This window comes from Lathamus discolor, chromosome 2 (assembly GCF_037157495.1).
Source record: "Lathamus discolor isolate bLatDis1 chromosome 2, bLatDis1.hap1, whole genome shotgun sequence".
NCBI classification, from domain to species: Eukaryota; Metazoa; Chordata; class Aves; order Psittaciformes; family Psittacidae; genus Lathamus; species Lathamus discolor.
Window position 1 is genome coordinate 55,199,916 of NC_088885.1, and position 27,613 is coordinate 55,227,528.

General features: G+C 44.7%; 1 protein-coding gene across 3 annotated transcripts in view; it reads left to right on the plus strand.

The window, feature by feature from the left end:
- LOC136008094 (mitogen-activated protein kinase kinase kinase 3-like) overlaps window positions 1–27,613 on the plus strand; it is a 78,871-nt gene that overhangs the window by 13,163 nt on the left and 38,095 nt on the right. For 2 of the 3 annotated variants that reach the window (XM_065666884.1, XM_065666885.1), the window contains exons 2-3: window positions 8,950–9,029; window positions 22,522–22,631. In XM_065666884.1, the coding sequence (XP_065522956.1) occupies window positions 9,026–9,029; window positions 22,522–22,631 (114 nt within the window). In that variant the 5' untranslated portion in view covers window positions 8,950–9,025. The remainder of the gene's footprint in view (window positions 1–8,949; window positions 9,030–22,521; window positions 22,632–27,613) is intronic. The other variant, XM_065666886.1, reaches the window with a different exon arrangement.

Consider the following 27,613-nt stretch of genomic DNA (forward strand, 5'->3'; position numbering starts at 1 on the left):
AACTAATTCAGGGAAGGGCTAGGGCATGTGCTCAACACAGGTAGGGGGTGGAAGCAGAAATTTCATACCCAGGCATGTGCTGAACTGCCTTCTCATGTTGAGACTGCATTGGCTTTTGCATTTAGGGTCTCTCTGCTGGCTCCAGAGATGTCTCCTAGTCAATATCAGTGTGAAATGAATATTTAAGGCTAGGAACCAGGACTGTTCTGTGGTGCAGGTGAGCAGCCAAACCTGCTCTGCCATCAGTGAGGTGTTTTTGCTGGTGCCAGCGCTGTGTGGGGGGTGTGATGACCTGTTTCCTGACATTATGGTGCATTTTGTGTAGTTTTCTGGAGGTGTTATGGGACATTGCTGAGCGATTGCTCTGTTGAACTGGGAGAAGCTATCCCCTAGATCCATGAAGGTTAGGTGCTGGGTGTTTCATGGTACGGACCGTGTCCCTGGCACCAGTGGTCCTTCTCTTGGCATGTTCTGTGGAAGTGACAGTATTGCAGATGACGTTTTCCAGGAAAACTTCCAACACTTGTAAATGAGTTCTGACATGGGCTTCGCCTCCCTTCCTTCAATCAGATACCTTCCAGGGAGGAGGGAGCTGGAGAAGGGCATGCAGGGAGCAAATCTGCCTTATTATTATTTAATTTAGAGAGAACTTGGTCTAAAGATGTAAAAAGCAATTGCAAATGGTGTCTGGACACAGCCTCTCCTCATCAATTAGTGGCATTAAATGCTCAGCAGGGAGGATTAATTAGAAAACTGAAATCTTTCCACCATGACAGCCTTCTGGTTCCCATTGAAATGCAGGTGCAGAACTGCAGAGGCTTCTGTATTTTGTTTTGATATGCAGGCATATGTTTCTTTCCATCTTGGGAATTAATTCTGTCTGTCTGTAACGGAGCTGTGGGAGTCAATATTGAGTTGAATTGTATTTCTCCAGAGCTTTTTTCTAAAAGTAGCTGACTGTTTCGTCACTGTGAAACAAGAAGTGTCTTGATTTTGGAGCAGCTGAGCAGCTAGTCTTCCAGTTCAGAGGTGTTATGTGGCTGCCTTGACATTTCAGGGCTGGTCCATGGTCTCCAAAGGGTGACGGGCTTCTCTTCTCAAAGTCTTCAGGTCATACTTCCTTTTGAGATGGCTGAAAAGGCCCACAGCTTTCTGCTGCCTGTGACTTTCCATTGCATGGCACCAGGCTGGATGCCGCAGGAGAGGAAATTACTCATCGCTGCCTCCCTTGCAGACTGCTCGTGGCCTTGGTGAGCTGTCATGCCCTCAGCCTTACACTCTGCAATGCCCTAAGCTGATGGAGAGGCAAGATATGCCTTTTCCTCAGTTTCCTTACCTTTTCTTCCCTCCACTGGGCTTGGAGAGTGAAGGAGAGTCAGAGCAGCAGCCATGCCCTGCTGCCTTACACTGGGGAGGGAGCAGGTCACAATTCCATGATGTCTGTAGGCAATGCAGTTTGGGCAACTAGATGTTGCTTCTCTGGAAGAAGCTGCCTTGTGTGTGGTAGAGGCACAGCTATGCAGAGACACAGCTGTGTGAAAATTGGATGGTGAAGGGCTGGCAGGAGAGCCTGGGTAAGCATAGGAGGTCCTGAACAGACCTGTCAGGTTGCATCAGCATATGGCCATGTGCTGCCTAGTCTGGTTCCTGCACTGTTGATGGCTCATTTTTTGTCATGTGTAGTCACACATGAAGGCAAGTGCACTTGAGTTCATGTGATGCTACAAGTCAAGAGGTCAAGGAGAACAAAACTTCCATGAAAGCTGACCAATGTGTTTCTGTTTCATAACCCCATCACCACCCCACTGACAGCATGCATAAGCCAGCAGCTTCTCGAGACAGCAGTGTCCTGGGGCTTTACAGAAGCATGGTCCTTCTGCCCAAAGCCACAGCATGTCTTCTAATCTTTGCTTGCCACCAAGCACTTGCTGAGCTCTGCTTCTTCCCCCAGGTCTAATCTTCATCTAGAATTGTATAGAAGTGCCATGAGCAAGAAAAGGACCTTACAGATTCTGCGGTGGCTCTTGGGGGCCTGATCTCCCACATGCTGTGGAGCTCATGCTTTCTTATGCTTTTTTTTTTTATGAGCAAAACAACCAGGTAGCTGCTGAGAGAGCAGAAAGTGGTCAATTAGTTCGCAGCCCTTGGCTTCACAGTCGATCAGGAAGTTTGAATTGTGATCAATCAAATCTAGACAGGCTGCAGGTGTGAGGCTGCAGCTTGTTAAAGAGGAAGCTGTGCGGTGGGATGGCTGTGAGAGGGATTATTGATTGCAGCAGCTGAGGGTAACTGGTGGTATACAAAGGCTGGTAGGACAACTTGCAGGAGATACAGGCTGTGTCTAGTGTGCTGTCAGCAGGATATTGCAAGTGAGAGAAAGTGGGTCAGAAGGTGGGATGAGTGTGGAAGATGGCACAGTGGCTTCAAAGCCCTGATTCTGCCGTAAGGTCTTGCTGCCCACCTAACTAATGGGATAGGCCTCCCTCATTCCTGCTCCAAAGCTTGGTTAGTGTTAACCTCCTTGTTAGAGCATGCTGACCTACTCCTAAAGTTTGTAATGCATAGAAATCAAAGCTACAGAGGCAGGGTTGGTTCCTGCCTGCCGTTATCCTCATGGAGAACTGGGTGTTACGGGCCCTGGTGCCCGAGCCAGTTCTCAGGCCAGGTTCTCTATTGCTCAGCTTTTGGCTTTGTAGCTTTTCAGTGTAAAGCTTCATTCACAGAGACGCTTCATTTCTGGTGCCAGATAGCAGATTGGTGCTGCGCTGATGCTTTTCTCCCAGTTGCTGTTTCCAGGAAAGATTCTGCTCTGAGACAAATGCTTTTCTGAAAGCATATTTAATCTGAAACTCCTTTATTTAATCTATTGCTCCTTTTAGGTTTCTGCTGCTTCTGGTTTTCTCAGGGAAGTGGAAGAAAGAGGCCTGAAGCCTCACTTTTCCAGATATGCTTATTTTGTTTTGATGTCCTTCCCACCAAGTCTTCAGCAACTCAAGAAGAAACAGAAAAATAAGGCTACGAAAACCTGCAGGAGGAAGAAAGTACAACACTTCTGCACTGGCTTTTATCTTGTACATGAAGATAGACCTTCCCCTTTGCTGTGTTCACTTGGGGGATATGTTTATTGAAATCAGAGGGTTCTGTAACTTGCATGAGGGTTTCTCTCTGCTTTAAGTGCACAGATGACTATCTGAGGACAGGAATTTTTCCTGTAAAAGGGGAAATGATACAGACCTTCATCCCCAGCAGGCAGGGCTGTATGTTTAAATAATCCTGGCTTGGCTGGCTTCTGTGGAGATGAACATACTGAGTTGCAGCAGATGAGGATCCTTTAGACTTTGTCCCTTCAGTGTCTGATTTAAAACTTTGCATTTAGGCAGAGTGTATGGTAGGACTAAGGTGGCCTTTGGGGTGTAATCAGAATGTTGGAGGAGACAGTTCCTCTGGAATGAGTGCGAGGTCAGTAGAGACAATTCTCTGCTGTACAGACCTTGATGCAAGTGAAAAACCAAACAGGTGGTGACTATGTTCTCTGGAAATTTTCTTGGATTCACTTCTGTTATATAGAAAAACCAGAAAATTATATATAGAGAGCAGGATATAAATAAATAAATATATAAAAAACCACATTAACTCTCACCTGATAGGGCTCCATTGTCTGAATTTGCTGATACGAGAGTCGTTTCTAACTCTTTTGATTTGCTCCCTTGCTGTAGGGGTTTCCAAAAGTTTGAGATCCATATGCCAAATCAAAGCTATTTTATATGCCAGTATAAATTCCTGCTTTTTTCACTGAATTTGGTTTCAGGATTATCATTGTAAGGCATGAAAAGAAACTAACTGAAAAAAATAACTTACTGTATCATGCTGTCTGCAACATTTCATTTAGAATGTCATTTGTGAGAAGAAGAATTTAGAGGGGTGAGGTTTTAAGATCTCAATGGCTGTTTTAAAGGGCTGTTATGGAAGTTAACAGCAGGAGTCATGCAGGTTTTAAAGCTCTTTTCTATGTACACGTTGTGCTGGAACATCAGGAGGTTTTTCTTTAGAAGCAGCTGTTTAGAATACAGCTGCATTGGCTGGGTTGCTGACTAAAGGTATCCTCCATCATGCACAATGGCTTTTAAGCACAGGTCTCCCAGCAACATATGTTGTAAAAAAGATTCTTAAGCAGTTCTGTGGTGTTGTGCCCACCCAAAGGGTGCAGGGAGAAGAAACCTCAACTGGTGAGTATTTGTATAAATTGCTTGTTGGGTTTCATGACCTGTAGATCCCAGAGCACTGGCTTGCTCCTTATGTGAGCTGTGCTGAGGTACGTATGTCACTTCTTGCTTAGCAGCCTAATCATAGGATGGTTTGGGTTGGAAGGGACATTAAAGACCATCCAGTTCCAACCCCCCTGCCATGGGCAGGAACACCTTCCACTAGACCAGGTTGCTCAAAGCCCCATCCAACCTGGCCTTGAACACTGCCAGGGATGGGGCAGCCACAGTTTCTTTGGGCAACCTGTGCCAGTGCCTTGCCACCCTCACAGGGAAGAGCTTCTTCCTTATATCTAATCTCAGTCTCCCCTCTGTCAGTTTAAAGCCATTCCCCTTTGTCCTGTCACTACTCGCCCTTGTCAAAAAGTTCCTCTCCAGCATGGTCAAAAGAGTTTTTTACTCTCCTTATCTTGGCTCATGAAGTTTGCTCCTTGAGCCCATTTGCCATTTATGCCTGCAAAACTGGCCTGTGTGTTTGCAAAAAGTCCATTCCAGTTGCATGCTCATAAACAGTCATAGAATCATTTAGGTTGGAAAGGACCTTTAAGATCATCCAGTCTAACCATAGGTGGAACACTGCCAAGTCCACCATTAAACCTCATGCCTAAGTGCCACATCTACATAGATACATGGTCTTAATGGCAACTTTTTGACTACCCCTGTGAGATGCATCCTTTGGATAACCTGAGTGGAGAATGCCACGAGAGTAGGGTCTTACGTGTCTGAAGCGTCACCAAAATTTGCCTGTTCTTTTGTATCGCTCTGAAATATGGATCCCATTTCCAGAGAAGTTCTATGTGCACAAAGTCAAATATTCTGTACTGTCTAGGGGAAACTGTAAGGATGAGGTTGAGATGATCTGAGGAAACCTGTAATATTTCAACTGCTTTCTCTTTGCATTTGAATCCATCTTTGGCAAGCCTGCAGGCTGTCTGAGCTATCAGCATGCACACGTTTGTGTTCGCACCGTTAAAACAATCTCATTTGCTTTGCTGTTGTTTTTAACACTACCCCAGCCCTGGCCTCTGAAGCTTTTTGAAAATAACATTTACAATAATATTTTTAACAGTTCCGTAGTACACAAAACTCCAGCGCCCTGGCAGGACTCCCGGAAACTTGCTGAAAGTTAATGTGGTCAACTCTTAAAAAGGAGAGATTTTTTCCGCTTGACTCTTGCTTGTTAAACTCTTTGAGCCCAACATGTTGTTCCCTGCTGCTTGAAAAAACAAGGAAAGTCCCAATTTTAGCAATGCCAGTTTGAGTATTTCCAGCTGAGCCATATTTCAGGGGCAAGTGTGGCTTATTAGTATTTTTTTACAGTGGTGTGTCCCTACACCTTCAAACCAAAGTGTTAAGTGGTGCTCAGGCAGGAATAAGTAGGTGCTGCTTTCCCTGGAAGGCTGGGGATGATAAACCGCAGAGGGAGGTGCCACTTGCTTGTGCTTGCAGTAGTGGCAAGACATCCTGACTTAGAGGCCATGTTTTATGTTGGATGCTGAGCCTCTGTAGAGCAAGAAAAGCCCTTGTTGAAACAGGTGATACTGTAAATCCCATTCCAGACCAGTAGTAGACTGCTGATGATTCTAGCTCTTGATGCTGCACTGCACTCCTGACAGTTTTCTAACCCCCATCCTACATCCTTCCTCTCAGTAAGTCTCGTACAGCCACTTTCTTGTCTTTCCTGACACCCAGAGAAAAATTGTTCTTCTGCATCCTCTTCTCCCCAGCTTTGCTTTCTGCAGCTTAGATGCGCAGAGGCTGGAGTCATGTCTAGCTGGGAAGAATGTTGTTGTTGTCCTCCTTGAATTTAGTCTTACCTAATCCCTTCCTAGCCCAGGAGTATGGGCAGAAAAGGGAAAAGCTGGGATTATTTTTTTAAAATAGATATTCGTACTCTGCAACCATGTAGCCATAATGAAGTCGAGCCTCTTCTGTTGCAGAATTGAGTTCAGCTTGATCAAATCTAATCTGCTTTCATTCTAGATGAGAGAGAGCGTCTATACTGCAGCTTAAGTAACTTCCAGCAGTTTCCTGAGCAGACAGAAGAAGCCTCTTGCACGCACAGCACAAACCTGGAATATCAGTACTGCATCATCCCAACATCCCTAGGAGATGACATGTTGCTGAGCTCTTACTTTCATTGCTTGGTAGGAGGTGTTTGCACACAGCAGGGTTACCAGGGCAGTAGCTTGTAGATTGACAGTAGAGACTGAGAGTACATGTACAGTAGAGGCTGGTTTTGCTAGATGTGGGAGCAGTGGAGTGCAAAGTGGTAGCCCTTTGTGTCAGATGCTCACTGGTTTGTGTTGTAAACTGACAGCGCTTGAAGGCTCTGATCAGGGAGCTCAGTGGGAGGAGAAGAGGGATGCTGCTTTTGAAGTGCATCGGAGTAGAAAAAGGATATTCTTTTTTTTTTTCCCCTCCTATCCCCCCCCCGTTTTAGGGGAGATAATATAAATGACAGAATTTGCACTAGAAACAGGAATTTGTCCTTCTGTAACAGGAAGCTGCTGGTATGTATTTTTGGGAAGCCACGGAAATCGACGGTGTTTGCAGTCCAATTTGAAGGCTGGCTCAGTCTCAAGACTGAAGAGATCTGCTAAAACAGAACCCCCTTTTTCTCTTGTGTGTCCAGGGAGATTTCCTGCACTGTGTGTGGGGGCTGGCTTGTCCAGGGAGAGCTGGGCAATGGGATCTCATGGGCTGGCTGTGGCAGAGGTGATGAAGAGCATGGGGTTGAGCTCTGCTGATGGAAAGGTCACCTGTTTTTTCCAGGACTCATTTGCTTTGTTCCTGTAGGTGCATGCTTTCGGAGCTAGATATGGATTGCAAAGGTCTGGAAGGTCTCCACAAAGCCATTGGAAAACGCTATTACACTGATAGGAGAGTTAACCTGGGCTATCCCAGGAATTTAGGGTTAATCCAGGTTATCTGCATGTGGCCCTTGGAGCTAACTCTGCACGCAGCTTAATTGCTGGAAGAGCTGTATTAATTTGGAAGCAAAAGCAGTGGAGATTTGCACAGCTTCCTGCTCTTGTTATAATCACATGGAATTTTACATTCCTTTTGTGGTGATTTTCTGCTCTCTCTTGATTCAGTATTGCAGAGACTGACTGGTTTCTTCTCCAGATAGGATTTTTAACCTTTCCAAGCCCATTGGTTACTTCTTTGCTTCCTCCTTTGTCTTGAAAATGGACAGAGCAGAGTCCCTGGCAGCCATGGGCTCTTAGGCTAAATGGTGCTATCCTGAGAGGAAGCTGCAGGAGCAAAAGGAACAACGCTCTTTAGGGCACATGTACGTCTCCGCCTCTGCTGCTTTCTTATCGCTTTCCCTTCCTGCTCGTCTCTCTCAAAATAGGTTGGATAAATATCCTCCTGCTTGCCAGCAACAAGGCATTGGAGCTGCATAAAATCATTTTAATCCATGCTTGAGATTATTCCTGTTTCAGTTCAGATTTGTAATTGTGTTCAAATTGATTTGACTGAGCTGTGAGATTTCCAAAGTGCCTTTTCCTACTGTTTCTGCCAAATGCATGGTAACACCCCAGAATTCATGTAAGTGTCTTGGCACTCACAGCTGTCATTGACTTTGGGGCAGTGTTGCTTGCAGTGACTGCAGGACACAAATGTCTTTCTTACTCTCTCCACTCAAGTCTGGTGAAGCACTTCAGATGTGTCTCCATTTATGTGTGCCATCACACGGGTTTATAACCAAGAAATCTGCATGCTTATTAGTCATCTGAAGTGGATTGGTTTTGCTGGTTGCTTCTATCACACTGCTGTTTAAGAGGTGCCTATCTGTAGGTGGGTTATGCCTTTGTTCAGTCTAAAATGAGGGTTTTCACAACTGACCAGGACTGACCCCAGCAGGCTCAGGTTTACACTCTAAGTTTCTTGGTGAGAGTATACAAAATCAAAACAAACCCTTGCTGGGCACATGCTGCTAAATGCAGGATGCCAGGTAACTGAACCCACTTTTGAGTTGGTTTTAGGCAGGTTAGCGCATAGCCATGAGTAGCACTTGGCAACGGAAAGAGACTGGAAGGGCTGATAGGGACATGCCTGTCATGAGGGATGTGTGGGACACACATTGCTGCTGAGAGCTGCCTAGACTAGGGTTTTTTTTTTTTTCCCTGTGGTCAGAGGAAAGCTGGTCGAGCCTTGAGGAGCCTTGGCTAGAATTTGGAAGGCCTAAATTTATGTTTCTGCTTTGATACAGGCTGCCTCTGGGACTGACTTTCCATGTCCTCCTGTCAGTCTGTTCCCCCAGTTATGTCATCCCACAGGGGCACCACAAAATATAATGCGTTAAAGAGATGGCATTGTTTTAAGGTTAGTACATTAAATACATAAGGTTAGTACATGAAAGTACATTAAATACTGTAAAAAAACATTAAAAGTATAACGCATTAAAGGTGGTCTGCTCTTAACAAAAGGAGACCTATGGCACAAGTGTAAGTTGTTTGCTCCGAGATTTCAAAAGCATAAAGGTACTGGGTTCATAGTATGTTATCTTTGGGGTGTGTAGAGGGGGCAGACTCTCGGCCTCAATTCCTAACTAAAAGGTTCTCTTCTTTCCTCCAGCCCAGGCGATGGTGGGGAAATGCTTTGTGAAAACTAGTCCTGTTCAGTCTCTGTCTCCATGTCAAAATTAATCTGTAACCTCTGTGTACGTTTGTTATTACAGGGTGGATGCTTGAGAGTGGAGGATAAGGTACAAGTGTCTGGGACCGGTGGAATGGAGGCCTGATGTAGATGGAAAGATGGGTAAGAACTGGATTCCCATGAAGCTATTTTCTGCAGCTTGCTAATTTTTGTTGGGGCTACCAAGTATATCAACAGAGTGGGAGACATTGCCAAGATGGTCTGGCTGAATATTACATTGTGTTTCAATGTATTTTTCTTTGCCCTTTAGTAGCACCAAAATTGAACAAGTTCTCCTCTTATTGTCAGGGTGGTCTCGTGGGTCATGTTCTAGGTGGAGCCTCTTCCCAAGCCTGCCTTGTATTTCTGGGCAGTGTACCTTCATTCCTTGTATCTTTTCTCCCAAGGAAGCTTCTGTTTCAAACAGAGCCTGAGTATGTTGCTTTTCTAATGGCTGACCTGGATTGCTTGTACCTTCTCCCTCTTCCACTGGAGTAGTTGTGTATCAGGTGCTATGTGGTGCTGAGGGAGACTTCATAAAGAAAGTGGAAATTACTTACAGCTCTAGAGGTACATAATGATCTTGATCTTATCTCTACCACTAAGAAAAAGTCCTAAATCAGTATGACTTTAAAGTACTGAACTCCCTCATTTTTAGCATGTGAATAATCAGATCAGTGGTATTCTCACATGAGCAGGTGGTAAGTGTGAGAGTTGCAGCCCACCTTCAGCATCTGATACCACTGGCCGTCAAACTCACCACGTTAATTTGGCAAAATCATACCTTGCTTGAGGGGAAAATGTCCATGCTATGCTATTGTGCTTGTAACTCATCACACAGGTGGGCACAGCAGTAGGGTTTTCCTGGTGTCTTCCCATCCCCAGTAAAGGACTTTCCAGGAGACACATGCCTTGCTGACAGCAGCACTGCTGGGTTTGGGGTTCAACCAGTGCTTCATGCATTTATGAGCATGGCAAAGTGTGAGAAAGCTCTTTACAGAGTCAACACTGACCACAGAAACAATTCCAACGAGGTCTACAAGCCATTTTGTTAGCTAGTAGCAGTTCTAGCAACTGTAGGGTTTTCTGCTCCTTTTCTTTAATTTTGCTGAAAAGAGAAAGCTCAGCAAATTGAAGAACAAGGCCAGGTTCTACATCACATGGATGTCAGTGCTCGGTGAACATGTGGAGCTAGTTGAGCTTGGATTGTCCTGTTCCCTTCACCAGAAGTAGGTTCCAGAGGAGCCTAAATTTATCTCCTGAAATGGCTTCCTGACCTGATGATCCAAGAAAGGAAGAGATCTTGGAGGAGTCCTGGTTGAAGCTGAGCAGTTCACTTTTACATGGGCAGTATTGCCAACGCAGTCCTTGGTTTATTTTTAAGAAGGAAAGTTCAGACTTGCTTTGAGCAGGGAAGGAGTTGCTGGCTCCAGTTCAGCTCTCATCAGAGTTAATTTGTTGATGACTTACACAGAGAGTGTGGTTGGTACAAACTGCACAAGGTACCTTCCAACTGTCAACTGTAAATATAATACAGAAGCACTGGGGAAGCAGTAATTTGTGGGAGTGCTGTAGTAAAGAGAGCGCCCTTTTGCAAGGCTCTGTAACCGTGTTTTGGGAAGGCAAGCTGGATCAATAGGACTCTTGTGCCAATTTACAGTCCTGCTTACACTTGTGTGTGAGCAAAAAGTGCTGTGCATATCCCCTTCCCCAGATGTCCTTGCTCAGAACATTGCTGTAGCTTGTTACTAACAGTATCAGTGCCTGTGTAAGGACCAGTTAGCTCTGCCAGGCTGCATTCAGAAAGGATTGTGGTATGGTCCTGAGTCTCTCTATTGACTGTTGGGGTGAGACTGATGAAGTGATGTGTATCTTGATCAGTGTTACCAAGTGGTCTTTGTTAAAGAATTGTTGCAATAACTTCACTGACATACAGAAAATTAGGCTAAATTTTGAGGTTTTATTAAATGCACACCCCCCCCCCACCCCTTGCCCCTCCCCCCCCGCCTTTTACGTGTGTGTTTCTTTTCTCTACAATTGGGATAATGGAGCGTTTTCAAGGGAAGAAGAGCAGGGAATTTGCAGTTGTGTCATAGATTCTATTCTGGTAAACCACAAAGGAGATGTGTTAGATGAAGTGATCTCTGATGGTCCATTCCAGGTCCATCTTTCTTCCTAGGATTCTATTTATAGTCTGTGCAGTGTATCAGAGTTCAGCATAGGTCTGTTTATTCCTGGATGTGCTCTAGGGAAGCCGCAAGACCTTCTAGAGACCACAGGAAGGGAAGCGGGGACTTCTGCTGTCTCTGTGTGCTGCACCTCTGACACAGTAGTTTAGTTGTGTCATGCAGTGCAGTGGTGCTTAGACTGGCCCTCTGCAGCCCCCCGCATCTTGGTGATGGCAGATAGGCTGCTCTGCTGTTCCAGTTCCAAGACAGTATCTCTACATGTGCCAGCTTGTGGCCAGCCTAAGCAGAGGTCCTTGGCACTGGGTCATCTTATCTTGTATAGACGTGGCCATGTCACTTAACCCTTATTAATTCTCTTATTGCTGTTTGTGAAGGACTTGGATGTGTCTCTGCAGGATGTATCAGAGGGCTTAACTCTGGAGGGAAGAACAACGGGATATAGCATAGGATTTAGGGACAGAATTGTTCTGGTCTTGCTTCATGCTTTGGTCTCCAATAAATCACTTGGGTTCCCATTTAGTGTTGTCCTAAAACAGGATGTCCCCACCTCTCTAACCTGTTCAGCGCATATGTACGTATAACTCAAAAGTTTAGGTCTTTAGTACTTTTTGGGGGTGAGTATGGCTTTTGCTTTAGCAGAAAGGTCATTTGAGGTGTGGGAGATAGGAGAATGATGCTTAGTTACAGTACTGTCTTGAAAGAGTGCATGTGTTTGGAGAAGATTACCACAGGCTGGGCTGGCAGAAGGCACAGCAGCTTGTTGAAGGAGGATGGGGCCTGTTTGTACTCCCATGGTCTGGCCATTTAACCCATTCAGTGGGTTTTGGGGTGCTGTTGAAAAGGAGAGAACTGCCCTGGTTGGTAGGGGAGAGCAAACCAGCTCTCGTATCCCTGTTGTCTCAGCTCTCCCATGCCTTGTTTTCATCAGTCCTCAATCTACAGCAGTGATTTTGCTCTTCACTTGCTCTTAACTTACTCTTTGCTTGCTGAGAGCTATTAAAAAAATAGGATTTCAGGTTGAATAGCAGCAGTTTATCTTGTAATAAGGCACACCAGGCTTTCTAGCTCAGGATCTGTTATTTTGAGGGGTGTCCAAGTTCAGAGTGTTTCCTCCTTGTCCTGGCACCATGCTTATTGCACCTAGGGGCTTCTGTTTAGAGTCACGCCAGGTGCTTTGGGCACCTGGGGAATGTGGGACTGGACCTGCATTGCTGTATTTGGGATGCTACATGTGTTGCTGCAGCAAGAGGTTAGGAGTTCATGGGCTCTGGGCTGTGGCTTTGAGCACTAGCAGTAGCTGGGCTGGGAGGGAGAAAGAGGTCTTTATAAGCCCACAAATAACCTTCAGAGGTATCAGAGGCAATCAGGGGAAATAACTTGCCAGCTGTGTTTCTTGCTGGATAAACAATGTTCTCCTTTCAAGTGTGCTCAAGAGAGAGGTACAGGTTGTGGGGAGAGGTAATACCTTTTATAAGACCAGACTGATAGAGGTGGAAAATAACAGGCTGCCTTTTAGTTGCATAAGCCCTTTTTCAGAAGAAGCAAATTTTAAATTTATCAGGAAAACAGGCTGGAAAATTGTCCCAAGCTTAATTATGTCAGTCCATTAAAGGAAAGGGTAGCTAGTGTCTGTGTTAGGTTAGCAAAAAAGCTGTGAACGTTTGTTGTGGGATTAAAGAGAGAGAAACCAGTATGTGCTACCTCTGAAGACATGACAAGTTTTGCAGGGAGATACTGTGGGGGGGAAATGCATCATGCCAGAAAACCAGAAAGTATTTTATTTTATTTTATTTTTTCTTATTTAATTTAATTTAATTTTATTCTTTTTAATATTTCTATATTCTCAGCAGAGCTACAAGCATACAAAATTTTCTCAGATGTGGCTAATTTTTCTTTTTAAGGGTCTAGCCCCTGCTCACAGCTCTCCCAGACTAATGTTAATCTGCAAAAAATTTAGGAAACAACAGGTTTGAACAAGAGCAGTGTTAGGGTCACGGTTAGGCACAGTGGGTCTTTTCCAAACTAAGCGATTCCATGATTCCAAGAGGCAGAGATGTAGCAAGGCTTATCTTGCAGCATTCTGTTTTTATAGGGAAGCCCTGACTCTGGCTGCTGTATTCCTGTCTCTGCCTCCCGTTTTCCTCAGGGCGGAAACTGGGAGCCACCCAGTGTTGGAACCTGTTCAGGGCTGGGAAGCCTTTGGCAGCTGGAACGGTCAAGGCAAGTTTCTCTTTGGTTCTCTGCAGGGTAAATGCTTGCTCTTTGGCTAACAGAGAATTGCTTATTTAATCTTTGCTGTGCTTTAGATATCTCCATGAGCAGGGTGCCAAGGTGTGCTCGCATTGTTCCCTGCACACTTTGAATGGGTTTGCAAACACCTGCCTGCTCCACAGCCAAGTTTAGAGGTGCTTGGAGGCAAAGAGGCTAACTTTATTAGCCAAGAAAACATGCTGCGGCCCATGTTTTGGCACTGAACGCATGGGTATGGCCACATTTCTCCGCACGATGGCATGGTCTTTTCTGTTTTTCTTACAGAGAGCAGCAGCCCAGGGGTAGAGGGGCTGACGGGGGGCCCTTGAGGCGGCATGGACAAAGCAGGTAGCAAGCTGGCAATTAGCTATGGAAGGTCACAGCACAGGGCTTGGGTGCTGGCCTTGCTTAGTTGACCAAGTATAAAAAAAGCCTAAGGAGTGTAGAGCTCATTAGAACTCCTCTTATGAGTCCCAGCCCTGTGTGGTGTGCTCAGTACTGGAGCATGCTGCCATCCTTTTGGCAGCAAAATAATGCCTGCTAGGGGATGGAGAAGCATTTGAGGGTGACTTCTTGGAGAGATGGTGGGTATGATTGGTGCAACAGGGTCCTCTCCTGTCCAGCATGGTCTGGGGATGTGGCTGGGCCTCTGCACCTCATTGCGACCAGGGCTGACAGGGTGGCTGGGCCTGGGCTGACAGGGTGCGGGGTCTGTCAGCAAGTGCTGGAGAAGCACTGAAACCCTTTATATCACTGAAAACTGGTGTGGGTTTTTTCATCATTGAACCATCACATCTCCATTTTTCCCCAACCCTGCCTTCTCCAACACATCTGCCCCCCCCCCCATCAAATGCCACCCATCTGTAACCCAGGTGTTTGCTCCATTAGCTGAGGAGGGTTGAAGGGTGTGTGGGGCCATGGCTGGACCCCCACAGGTAGTTACAGGGCCCAGCAACATGGTGCTGCTGTGAGAAGCATTAAGGCTGCACTTTGTGCCCAAATCCAGCTGTTAGGATACTGCATGGGCTGCATCTGGGGAAAAACGGCTTCTCTGCCACCCTCCTCACATGCAGGGATGTATGTGGGACATGTGGTGGTGGCTGTGCACAGGTATGGGCTCACGGAGGAGGGCAGTGTGTTGCGGAGCATGGGAAGGCTCTGCCGCTGGCTCTGATCCTGTGGAATTTTACTGTGCACGGTGCTGCCAGGGGAATGGCTATTTTGGGAATGGAGGGTAGTGGTGAACCACAGATGTAACCCAGCTTTCCCTCCTGGCCGAGCTAAACCAAACACCTTTTGGATTCCAAGTTCTTTTCCATTGCAAAAGACCCTGGTAAATCTCTGGGATGAGGCTACATCAGTATCGTGCCACAGCACTTTGTGTGTTCATCAAGTGAAATTCCTTGTATAATTTGTGGCTCAACTGCTGAAACTTTCACATAAACGATGAACATTGCCATTCAGTGCCCTTGAAAGGTTTTGGTGTTTGCAAGGTATGGATCACTATGTTTTAAGAGCACTGCTGTCACCTTACCTAAGCTGAGGTGCAGTCCCAGTAGTGTTACCTTTTGGTTTTCCCTGGAAAATTTTGGAAATCCCTCTGAGTTTTGGAAATTCAGAGGAAGTTGAAGTTCTCGCTTATCTCACACCCTGGATCCCAAATGTGTTATGACATGACATACTCATTTATTTGCCAGTTTATTCTCTTTTGCTATTGTTCTCAATATTCTTATAGACCTCTTAATAGTCCAGTCACTTACATCACATTGAGGTGTTTGCTTATTTCTGTACCTGAGTATTTTGGGGACTGCCTGGGTCCTGTCATTGTGGTGGTTGGAATTAGTTATGAATGTGTGCTCTTTTGCAAGCAGATGTAAAGAGAAGGAATGGTTTTGATCTAAACAGGTTGTCTGATCTGTGGACTGTGCAAATTCACCAGCAGTTGTAGGGGTTACCTAAGGGATAGCATAGGATTGAGGTGGAATAGGCATCTGTGATAGTGATCTGTGGGTTTGGTTTTGCTTCTTTCTACAAAGCAGGTATTGGTTGTGTTAGGGTGGTGAGGCATTGGAATGGGTTGTCCAGGGAGGTTGTGAGTGCTCCATCCCTGGCAGTGTTCAAGGCCAGGTTGGATGAAGCCTTGGGTGGGATGGTTTAGTGTGAGGTGTCCCTGCCCATGGCAGGGGGGTTGGAACTAGATGATCTCCAGGTCCTTCCCAACCCTAACTATTCTATGATTCTATGATTCTAAAAGCAAAATGCAAAACCTAAACCAATGTCATTTATGAAGAGGAGGTGTTTTCCATGGATTTGTCAGATAAAGTACTAACAATCTTCTGTACCTATTAGATTGCACACCTGTTAGCATCATAATTCCTTAACGTGGGGAAATTGGCTCTCAGGAAACGCTACAGCATTAGTTATCTGTGTGAATTTGTGTGTCCCAAGCTTAAGACGTCAGTGAGCAAACTCCTGCCAAGAAATCCTGCGTATCAGAAGGGTCTTCCCTCGCTTCCTCATGTATAATTGCTCTGTTCGACCTGCTGAGCTGCGCCCTGCCCTGGAGTTTACACAGGGTGACCTTGCCATCCCTTGGGTGGGGTTGCAGGAGGGTGAACGACAGCAGGATCCAGCTGCCGGACAGCCTTTGCTGACTTGCACAGGGAACGTGCTCCACTGGTGTGTCTGCTGCAGTGCACACTAATCTGTACTGGGGGAGGGTAGTTGGATCATTTTTCTTGTTATCAGATCCTGGACACTACTCCAGACAGTGGCAGAATGATCTGTGTGTGTGGGATTAATTTACGTAGAGGTTTATCTACATCTTTCACTAGGTGGATGCATGCAGCAGTCTGTGTTGCCATAGGTCATTCACGGACAGCCCTCTTAAGTGGGGTAAGTTGCAAAACAGTACTTGTACCTGCTTGTGAGAGTGTCTGGGTCCCTCCACTTAGGGCCTTTTGTTACAGCCCAAGTCAGGCTCTTTTGCTTCTAGCTCACTGGTCTCCTTAGTATTAACTGGGGCAGTTGTATGTGCCAGTGTTTACTCACCAATTGATCCTTTCTGCTATTTAGAATCATAGAATAATTTAGGCTGGAAAAGTCCCTTAAAATCATTGAGTCCACGCTGCCTTGGTAGCTCTGCCTCTGATATTTTGTGTAATGCAGTACTTGTTTGTTGATGGTATTCACAGGTACTGAAGAAACCCGTAAGTCCTGGGTTTTGCTGTATCTCCAAGTTTGTTTTCCTTTCTTCCCCTTGGCTTACAGAGGAAAGGCAGCATTTGTCTTCACAAGCAAGTTCTTTGGCACCGGCTTTCATGTAGGTTAGTGTCGTCAAGTTCTCTGGACCAGGAAAACAATGTCATACCAGTCCTGGCTGCAGACTTGGGTAGTCTTGAGCAAGAGTTTTGTCTATCTCCGATTCCTGTCCCATCAAATGAGACTTAAAATCAGCTAATTTCTCTTCCCATCTGGCAGTTTAGATGGAAGTCCATTGGGGCAGGAACTGCCCTTTGCCGATAGTGAGTGGTGCTGAGGTAGTGAGCCTTGGCTTTCAGTTGACGTTCTCTTTGGTAAATGATAAATGTTGTATACTGATTGGTCCAAAACATGTGTGTTCTCAAAAAAGAGAGAAAATGAAAGGCTGATGTCCTTTGCAGGCCAAAGTCAAGATTGTCAGTGTCATAGTCACAGGGTTCCATATTTGTTTTCACTGTTTTTCATTAAGTTTCAATATTTTTGTCACTACATGTTCAAATCCTGGCGTTTTGAAAGGGCTTTCGCTGAAGGCAGCAATGTTTCTGTGAGGCTTTCCATCTTCTCTTCATCCCCTCTCAGCCTTCACAGAACTTGCCCTTCTGCGCGGGAATATCCCCAGCAGTTGCATCACCTTCCAGAGAGGTGGATGCTCGCAGTGGAGGGTGTTGCTGGAATTTACACAGGCATGACAGCTGAGCTGGGCTATCAGCATCTCAGTTGTGAAAAGCACAGTGGGATCTTCAGTGACCACAAGTGGTCACGTCTGCAGTTCTGCACTGGATCCAAGCAGAAGTGTATGTGACAGTGTATGGCCCCTTAGCTAGATGCTCCAGCCTATGACTCAGAGGATAATATTCTTCCCCTCTGCAACGCCCAGGATTTTTCCCCAACTTTTCCCAGCCCTAGCTCTGCCTGGTGTGTGTAAGGGGCCAAAATCGGAACTTGCCATATTTTACGAGACTCTGTTTTACTTCTGCAGGCTTTTCTGTGCTCTTCATCCAGCTGCTGCTTTTTTATTTTCAGTGTTGATGGAAACAGCTTCATGAAACTACCATAAGCTGCCTCTTAGTAATGACCTATTAGTGAAGCCAACAACAACAGCCCTGTCTAGACCATCTGAACACAGCTAAATTATTCCTTTGTCCCTTCTTCATTTGCTTTCTCTCCTGACTGTTGAATTGTTTTGGGTGGTCCTTTTTGACCTTCAAGCTTGCTATTTCTCCCTTGCTTTTTTTCCTTCTCATGCTGCAGTGCTGTACTAAGACTGAAACTCTAGGTTCTTCTCTCCCACACACATGCTGGAGCTGAAGCCATGTAGCAGCAGCGGAAATGTCTATCCAAAGGGCGGAGAGATGTGTCATCTTGTGGCTTTCTGATTTCACTTCATAGTGGATTCTGCTAAGTGTTGAATGCTCTGGGTTCACATCAGTATTGCCTGGGAGTTGTGAGCCTTAATGCCTTACAGAACTGAAAATTTAGGAGAAGGAGGTATTCTGGCTTTGACGCAAAATCCTGCCAAAATGGATCACTGTACTTCAATAAAAGTATGAAACCAACCCTCCCATCTCCACTGTGGCTCCACTGGTCACTGGCTCCTTGGAGTACTCTTGGCTTACTTCTGTGTTCCTCTCCTCTTTGTGAGTATGGATAATTTGGTGTGTCCCCCCCCCCCCCCAAAAAAAAAACCCTTTGTGAAATTACTATCTTTGAAACCTCTATTATATTTGGTTGGAATTAGTCATTGGATGGATGGGCTGGCAGTATGATTGAATGAGCTTGTTGCAGGAAGCTGACTTAAAAAGCACAGAACTGGGGTGGTGCTGGTGGGAAGTACGAAGAAAGAAGCAAGTTCCCTACTAAGGAAAATAGCTGGAAATAAAGAGCAGAGGATGGAAGAAAGATGCTCTGGGGGCAAAGGGACAGTGCTGAATACAATTGACTTTTATGTGATCAGCTCCTGTTTGTCCTGGTCTTCCATGTTAGAAATATTCCTGTTTCCGAGTTGTGATGGGGAAAGAGCAGGCTTTGTTGTACAATTCATCCTGTCTACCTACAATACATTACGTGAATTTGCACAAAACAGCGCAAGAGTGAAGCTGCAATCTCTTGTGACTACTGCCCATATGAGTGACCAAGTAAAGAAGGTTGTTCAGGAGCAAGAACCTGCTCACGTTGCACAGACTGAGTGGTTTCCATGAGTAAAGTCCGTCAGAGTTCTGTGGATACTTCGTTGGTGGTGTGCAACTTGCAGCTGTTTAGTTCTGGAGCCATGGCAAAGCTTTGAAAGATATTTGCTATGTAATCTCAGTGCTGCCTTCTCACAAGGCTGAAGCATACTTGGTTCTGGCTGGTGCTAGATCAGGAGACCCTCATCTTGTATGTTTCTTGGGCATAAGATTCCTGATGCTTCCCCAACGTTTTCTCTGTGGGAGAGCCATCCATTCTGCACCCTCTGCTTGCTCAGACCAAGCCAGAAAGCAAACAGCCTGTGACGTCCCTTTTGATGGAGAGGCTTGGGAGTGGCATTTGGATTTAATTATCCAGTAAGCTTCAGTGCTTGTCTGAATTTTGACTGAACTGGCTGAGCTGGCTGCCTATTTCCATGGAACAAAGTTCTCCACCCTTCTTGGGAGTCAGCTTGGAGACCCCAAGAGCAGTAATTAGGATGGGCAAGAGCCTTACTCTGGAAAGCATCAGTCCCTGTGAAAAGCTGTCATGGAGAGGACTGGGAAGTGTCAGTTTTGCAACCAGTGATGCAAATTGTGCTCCTGCTCGGAAGTTGCTTCAGAGTATGGTGTGCGTTTTTTTGTTTTTTGCTTTGTTTTGAACTGTTGAGGCTTTTGGTCGTAGTCCCTCTGAAACTGCACTTCTCTTGGACTGAAAACACACAGTTATAAGTTGTTTAAAAGCTACTTAAGCACATAGAAATACATTACTTCAAGGAAATAATGTATTTTTGCTTCTGTTTAAATTGTGCTTTTACACTCCAGCAGCAGAAAACCATTCCTGCTTGTGTAGGAAGAAGTTTTCTTACCTTATTTTGTAGCGGTGATGGCATGGATGTGTATTTTGGGTTTTTTTGTTTGTTTGTTTTTGGTTTTTTTTTTTTGTTGTTGTTGTTGTTGGTTTGTTTTGGGGTTTTTGTTTTGTTTTGTTTTGTTTTGACAAGTGGCACGTTTTATGCGAAGAAGTTCTTCAGGGTGCTCTTTGACATCGGCTTTTTAGTGCACGGAGGAACAGCCTAGATATAAGAAATGTTTATTTCTTTCTACTACCTGAATCAGGACAGCTACAGCCCTGTTTTACACCACTGATTCTAGGCTTATTAATTTGATTGTTTCTGAAAATGGGCTAAATTGAAGCAGTTACTGAAAGCGAGTGGATGCTTCTTGCTTTGCTGTGTTGGGAGAGATGCAAACGGGTGCTTTTGGCAGAGATCTGTAGCCTGACATTTCTAAGGAAATATGACTTCCATAATCATGCAGATGGGGCTGCAGCACCGGGAATTTTTAAACCTATATTTGATGGACTCTGAAGACTGTTGCAAGAAGTTTTGACAGAGTTGATGGGTAGGTAGAAGAGGAAGAATCAGTGCTTTCAGGGTAATATAATATAAACCAAACCTTTTGTGGATGTTGGAAACCTCTTGCTGTTTTAGGAGAAGACAAGTCTTGGATGGGGCTTAGAGCAACTTGGTCTAGTGGAAGGTGTCCCTGCCCATGGCAGGGGGGTGGAACTGGATGAGCTTTAACGTCCCTCCATACCCAAACCATTCTATGATTATAAGTTCTGGACTATCTTTGTAGGGCACTGGTGTGTTAACCAGAGGTGGATCTCCTCAAAGATGCTGCCAGGCATGTCCAGGAGGGTTTGGAGGTGAGAGAGTGGTGGCGAATCAGTTGGTTTTGCTAGCAAAGCCCAACTCTGCCACTGCTTGTTGAAGCCCTGTTTCCTGGTGTTGTTATAGACTGTGTTTTGTGTTAGTGAGTTCAGGAAACTTTTGTTGTCACTTGGGTTGGAAAAAAGACAGGGGTATGGGGCATTTGAGAGATTACAGCTTTGGTGGAAAATTCTTGGAGGGTGGTGTGTGGGGTTTTTGGTTTTGTGTTTGGGTTTTTTTTGTTTAACTTGTCCCTCCCCTCTTCTCTTTCTCCTCCAATAAAAAGAGTGGTTCTTTTTCTTCTTTTTTTTTGTTGCCTTTTTTTCCTACTACCAAACCTGGGAAACTGCTTATCCCCAGAGATGCCTTTATACAGCAAACAAACAAACCAACCCAAAACAAACCAACAGCAACAACAAACCACCCCACCTAACCCTTAAACTACGGGAACTTTAAACGAATGTATTTATTTTCATTCACTGCACACACACACACACCCCCCCCCCCCCCAGTAGAACTGAAAGCTGTTTTTTTCTTGAGTGTTTTCCTGTAGCATTTCAGGTTATGCTCCCTGCCACCCCACTGGGAAAAACGTATCTGTGGGTTTTAATGGGGGGCGAAATGTGGAAAGAAAGGGGAATTGCACTGTATTATGTTATTATGGATTTGATATCAATATGTGGGTATATATTTGATTTTAAATATATTTGCACACACATTGCCTACAGGAAAATGTAGGCATTTTCCTAATGCCTATTGTAGGCATTGGAACTAATTTCTGAGCTCTAAAATAAAAGTGATGCCAGATTTTAAACATTTTCCCCCATGTTCCCTTTTATTTCTTTAATGAGATGGCTCTGGGTACACAGCATGCATGAAAAGTCTTTTTTCTCACATCTATTTGGTTTTTCTGGCTTTAGTCCTTATAAAACCCAGCAGGAGGAGCTGGAAAAGAGATGATATTGTATCTGAGCATGAGCATACTTCCCTGGGGAAACAGCTTCAGGTCCAGTCCTGTCTGATTTCATATAGTTTTTATCATCTGTCACATCTTGCAGACTTTGAGTTAAATCTGCATGCTGGCTTGGCGTAGGAGTGGCTCTGTCCCCAGAGACACTGTTTTACACAAAAGACAGTAGCTGTATTTGTATTTTTACAGTAATAGCTGCATGGGCCTACTACTTGCCTGTCTTGATTTTGTCGTGAATATGGAGTATGCAGCAGGTTCTCACACCCGTCTAATGAGTGTGCTGTGTTCTAGGTCTTGATGAGGTTTTTAGTGCTTGTGGTTGGTATTTTGCAACGTAATAGTTTATAGCTGCTTTAAGAGAACACAACCATAGATGTAAAAGTGTTAAAGTGTTGAAAAGGAAGAGATTGGTTTTGAATCAAATGGGGCCTTCAAAAATTCTCTAGTTACTGCAGAAATCAGATATATGGGCTCTCAGTGCGTGTCTCTTCTATCCAGCATAGTTGAGTTAGTTACCTCTTTTAATGAGTTCCTTGCTTTGTCCCATGGTTTTTCACTGGTTCTAGTTTTGAAAATCAGTTGTGGCTCTTGAGCATCTTTAATGAAGAAGGAGGAAAGGATGAGGTAAAGAAATGTGGTGTACTCCCATCATCTGCTGTGTGAACTTTCTGGCTTCTGAAAGGTTTTTGTCCTGTAAAGCACTTATACCCCACAAACTGGATCCAGACTGCTGGGCACTGCCTCTAACTTATGGGTTCCTCTTTAAAGGGCCCCATGGGCAGCAGACATGGACTTCGAGCTGGAGGAGGACTGGTCACCCATGCTCAGCCACTGGCTTTTCTGAGAATCTGTCTTACCTGTGCTAAAGAAACCTGTATTTCCGAGACATGATGGGCTGGGGAGGGACTGTGATGTAGTTATTGAATGCCTGTCTTAATATGAAGGCTAGATATTGTATCTTTTGACCCATTTGGTTTGAAAGAAATGTAGTTGCAGTGTTACATATTTACTCTTCCAGTGGTGAGGTTGCCTTCCACACTTCAGTTGTTTCTCCTTCTTTTGCAGATGAAGAAGCAGCTCTGAACTCTATTATGAAGGATCTGGCAGCGTTGGGCAAATGTGGGGGGCTGCTGGACAACAACAGGAATAAAAACAGTGTTCACAGCAGCAAACAGGTAAGGCATGGCTTGAGTCCATCCCAAACTCCAGTAGACCAAAGAGGTGGGCATAGTGCTTACCATGCTGGGAGAACAGAGTCTGAATATTAGAACTGAAGTTAACAAGTACTGCGGGAGCTCAGCACATCACAAATTACATATTTTTACCGAGGTGCAAGCTTTAGGACCTCTTTTTGAAGAATTGAAAGGAAGCTACAGGCATCCCCATATCACAGAGGAGCAACGGAGGGACAGAGAATAGGAGTAATACCCCAAATCATCCACAAATACACCAGTAGGGCCTGAAACTGGTAAATCTCAAATTCCACCCCAAGGCACTTTTTTGTTCCTTAGTACTGAAAGTAGTAGGACATGTTAAAGGCTATGCAGCTCTAAGATTTGGATTACACAGATGTCTTCTACTGACAGTGTTGATGAAATACAGCACTTATTATGTGCACATTTTACTTTAGACATTTGAAAGACAGGCTGCCAACTTTTTTGCTGAAGACAACAAGGCTCTTTTGGGAGGAATAATGTCATTATTATATAAAGTGTTTAAATATTAATTACTGGTGTTTATCTTTATGCTCCTAAAACCAAATATTTTGGCCCTGTTGCATGTTCAGAGCTCATTTGGTGAGCAGAAACGTTGTCCCTTGAGCAATGTCAGAAATTACTCCCTGACATTGATATAATAGCTGAAGTGGATTTAATAGCCTGTTTGTGTATTGAACAAATACATGAACACAAAAGTTGTGAAGAGAGAATTAAGTTGTCAAAATAGCAAGAAAAAAAGAAGGGGAAAAATAAGTACAAGGATTGGGAAGCTTCTGGAGAAGCATGCAAGCAAAGCCATTTGGAATTCTACTTCTAGTGCTATGGCTTAGAATAAGCCTGCAGTCAACTTTGTAGTTGCTGAACGCCTAGCAGGGAAGAAGATTGTCATTCGCATATATATGCATATGTATATGCGTTGTCATGCATATTTAATGTCACTAGTGCTGCAAAAAAAGAACTCTGGATACAGCGGGTAAAAATCCTTTCCCAAATCCCTTTAGACTTCCTAGACACATGCAGACGAAAACACGTGCGCACGTAGCATGTCTGTTTTGAAGTGTGGCCTTGTGGTAGCAGCTGTCCAAGTTGAATCACTGGATTTGTGTTCAGCTCATGCTGAAGTAAGTCCAAGATGTTTACAGAACTGACCAGAGAAAGTCTGAGCTGGCTCTCTGCAGCTGCAGGCAAAGCAGTCAGTCCAGCACAGCTTTGGATGGCTTTGAGGGTAGCACTTTCTGCAAGCTGATGGGTGGGGACCATACCAAGCCATCTTGGGTTGCTTTCACAATAGCAAAACTTTTTAGACTTCTCTTAAATAACATATTAGTTTTCTCACAATGGGGGAAAATCCCTGCTGTAGTTTTTGGAAACTGTTGCTGTAAATGCTGCAGATGCACAGTTAACCAGATAAATAGTAAAAAATACGGTGTATAGTTGTTTTCATTGGCTGAGTTCTGTTCTATGAAAGCTTCATAAACTTGACACCCTACAATCAAATCACTATTCACAGCCCATCCACTCTGTATCTTCAGAGTGGGAGATATAAGAAGATATAAATGGAAAATAAAAGTGGAAGATATAAATCACCAATAGAGTTATGTTGTGCTCTGATATCAGCTTTAGAATTGTTGGCTGCCATTAGCATCTAATCTTATTGTATTAGGAATCACACTTTCCTTCCCAATTATAACATTGATGCTTGGAAAAATGTCTTCTCCTTGATGATTTTTCTTTCTGTCCCTAAGTGGAATAGATGTAGCTGCGTGCTCGTTACTTGGAGCTTTCTGATGGAGAAGATGCAAATAGTCAGCATCCTGCTCTTGTGGCGCATCTGGGGTTGAGGATTCAGAGCAGCAGGCCCCATGAGACAGATGAAGGGCGTTAGAGTACGTTGTATTGTTGCTTCACTAAATTGGACTAGCTAGAACAAGTCTGGCTTGTGGGATGTCTAGTCTGTGAGGTGGGGAGTGGCCAAAGTATGCCGAATTAGTGGGGACTTGGTTCATGCTTGCAGCTCAAAAGCTTTTAATCGACTTGTTTGGGTCGCTTTTAGGTTGGTTTTTTTTTCCCCATTATTTTTTAGCACAGACATTGATGGGGGTGGGGGGAGACTGCTGCTGTCAGGCCTACGATTTGTTATTCCTTTGAGACTTGGTGTTCCCTTTTTCTTTTTCTTGTTTTGTTTTGTTTTATTTTTTTCCCCTGTGATCAGTTTGGCTGGTTGGGCTGAAGGATGCACTGCGCAGGCTCCCTTCTTGGAGGGTGGGTGCGGCATGGAGCATTCAGATGCTAAACTTTCCTCTCGGGAATCTCATTGTAGGTGTCTCTTTATGAGGCCCTTCAACAGCTTGCTGACATTGAAATACTTGGGTCTGGACGTTCAGTTGTTGAATTAAAAAACATAATTTATTTTTTTTTCTGTGGAAAAATGCTTCTCTGAGGCCTGGGAATCCTTCAGTCAGTGTTCCAAATTCCCCTGAAAAACACTTTAAACAAGAATGTGTTGACTGACTAGCTTGTCGCTTTGTGGCTCGCAGCAGTTTCTTGGTCCACGGAGAAACACAACTGAAGTGCTATCTCATCCCTGTCTCCTGGAGGGGTTCCTTAATGCTCTCTTGACAGAAGCTGAAGTTTGGTGCCTGCCAGATAATATTTCTGGTAGGCTTGGGCCACACAAGAAAGGTCTGTGGTGGTGTGTGCTACAAAATATATCCCCCAAATGCTGTCAGTTTTGCTTCAGATCGTCTTATGAAATGAACATCCTTTGGCAGATTGCGTGAAAAACAAATATTTTTTGTTTTCAGTTTGCTTTCCTTACAAATTAATTTAGGCCCAAGGCTGAGTTTCTGGATGTCTAATGCCTCATGGTAGAACAAGCTGTAAACGAGTACAGCAATACTTGATGCAATGTGCAGATGTTAGATTGCCCAGGCAGCACATGTGGTGGCTAAGCTTGTATCTCCTGAGTCCTGGTCAGTTGTGTCAGCTTCTGTGTCATGCTGCCCTTCTGCCTAGTGAGAAAACAGCATAGAGGGATAGACATAGACACCCTTTTCCTTCTGCATGAGTCACAGTCTAGAAAGAAGCTGTTCATTGTACATGGAGAGATGCACAGAGGGATCATTCTGACATTATTGCTAGTGCATTCTCTGCTCTATTATTCCTCCATTGCTCCCTTTATCATGCTGTTATTCCTCATGCATCCTCTGGCTGGAAGGAGTCCTTGCAGGCGGTCTCCTGGACTGAACAGACAAGAGTTTGTTTATATCAGTGGCTCTGAAGAGGGGAAGGAGGAAACACCAAAATAAAGATCTGCATTGTGATTACTAAGGAAAAAGATGAGTGGGATAAGAAGGGAAACCACAAAGAATTAGAAATCCCAAACAAAAGGATGGAGGAGAAAGGAGCAATTATATTAACATTTATTTTGCGTCTGTCCATGTGCACATCCATTTATTTATATAAATAGCACTTGACAATTCACAGTATGAAGCTGGTTGTCAGTGCTGCGCTTCAGTCTAATGACAAGGCACTGGTGTGGGCCTCTATCACAGCTGATGACAGCTACCAATTCCTCTGTCATGTTAACTTTGATTACAAGCTCTCCCACAGCAATAAAATGCAGTATTTGTGAGGAACATTTTCACGTGCACAAGTGTCAGACTGACCTGAAAGATGTTCTTTTAGCAAATTACCTCTGGACTTGTTTCTTTGGCAGGATAAGGCTTGCTCATGACTAGAATAGAATACAGCTCATGTTCTAGGGCTCTACTGTAGGTCTTCAAACAGCCTAAAAGTTTGGCTTTATCACCTCTGTTTTACCATTTGGGAACATTGTGGGGTTCATAAATATCACCTTAAAGATGGGAGTCTCTGTGAGGAGATTTGCAGGGCTTACCCCACATGGGGGGCAGAAGCAAGGGACCAAGAGGGGAGCACCACTGACTGGGAAAGCCTTGACTGGAGATGGCAAAGACTGTAGGGTCCCGAGGAGTTCAGGAAGAGGCTTTTCCTTATCTATGTGTGGTGCTGACGTGGGTGTTAAAAGAGTAATAGTAAGGAGAAATCCAGTTAGAAAAAAGCTATTACCTGCCAGGTAGGTGGTTTGGGATAAACATTTTGAAGCCTGTGATTTCTGCTGTGGTATAAACTAAAAATATCTGTAACATGGAGCAGCAGACCTTCTAGACATCATCTTTCCATTGGCCTCTGAGCTGCTCATGAGCTGGACTTGCTTTTTCAGAGGAAAGGAGCTGTAAGGATCTAGGGGGACCAGGGTATCTCCTAGTTTCCAACCCCCAAGAGAAGGGGGCAATCCCAGACAACCCCCTTTCTGCCTGATTGCTGAATACCCCAAAGTGCATAAGGGTTCTGTGCAGATAATTCCTAATGACGCAGATTAGTCATCTCCTACTGCGGTTTAGGGACGTGGTCCAGCTGTCTGGCTTGTAACGAACGTCCTGTTGCTAAAAGCAGGGGCGAGCACAGGACTAATGCAAACAATGTGCTCTTCAGGGAGGTACAGAAGTCCCCTTAAGCCTGGCCCTGCAGTACTGATTTCTCTTGGCTGAAGCCAGAAGCTGAAGAGAAATCCCTCTGATCTGTGGCTTTGGTACAAAGGGGTAACTAGAGCACTAATGCTTGAAAGCTGCACCGCTTGGCGGGGTTTTCTCATTGTTTCCTAACCCAACGAGTAGAAAATGAGAGAACTGAAAATAATCCTTCTGCTTACCCTCCAGCATGTGGAAGTGGGTCTCTGTCATTGTCCCTGTTTTACCTAGGGAGGAAACTGAGGCAAATTAAATGCCAAGGTCTTGTGAGTGGGTTAAGAGCAAAGCTGGAATGAGCCCCTTGGTGCAGTGCTGAAGAAAAGAGGAGGTCCCTTGTGATGATTTTTTTTTTCCTGTCTTTCTTGACCTCTGAAGAGTCAGAGTCAGAGA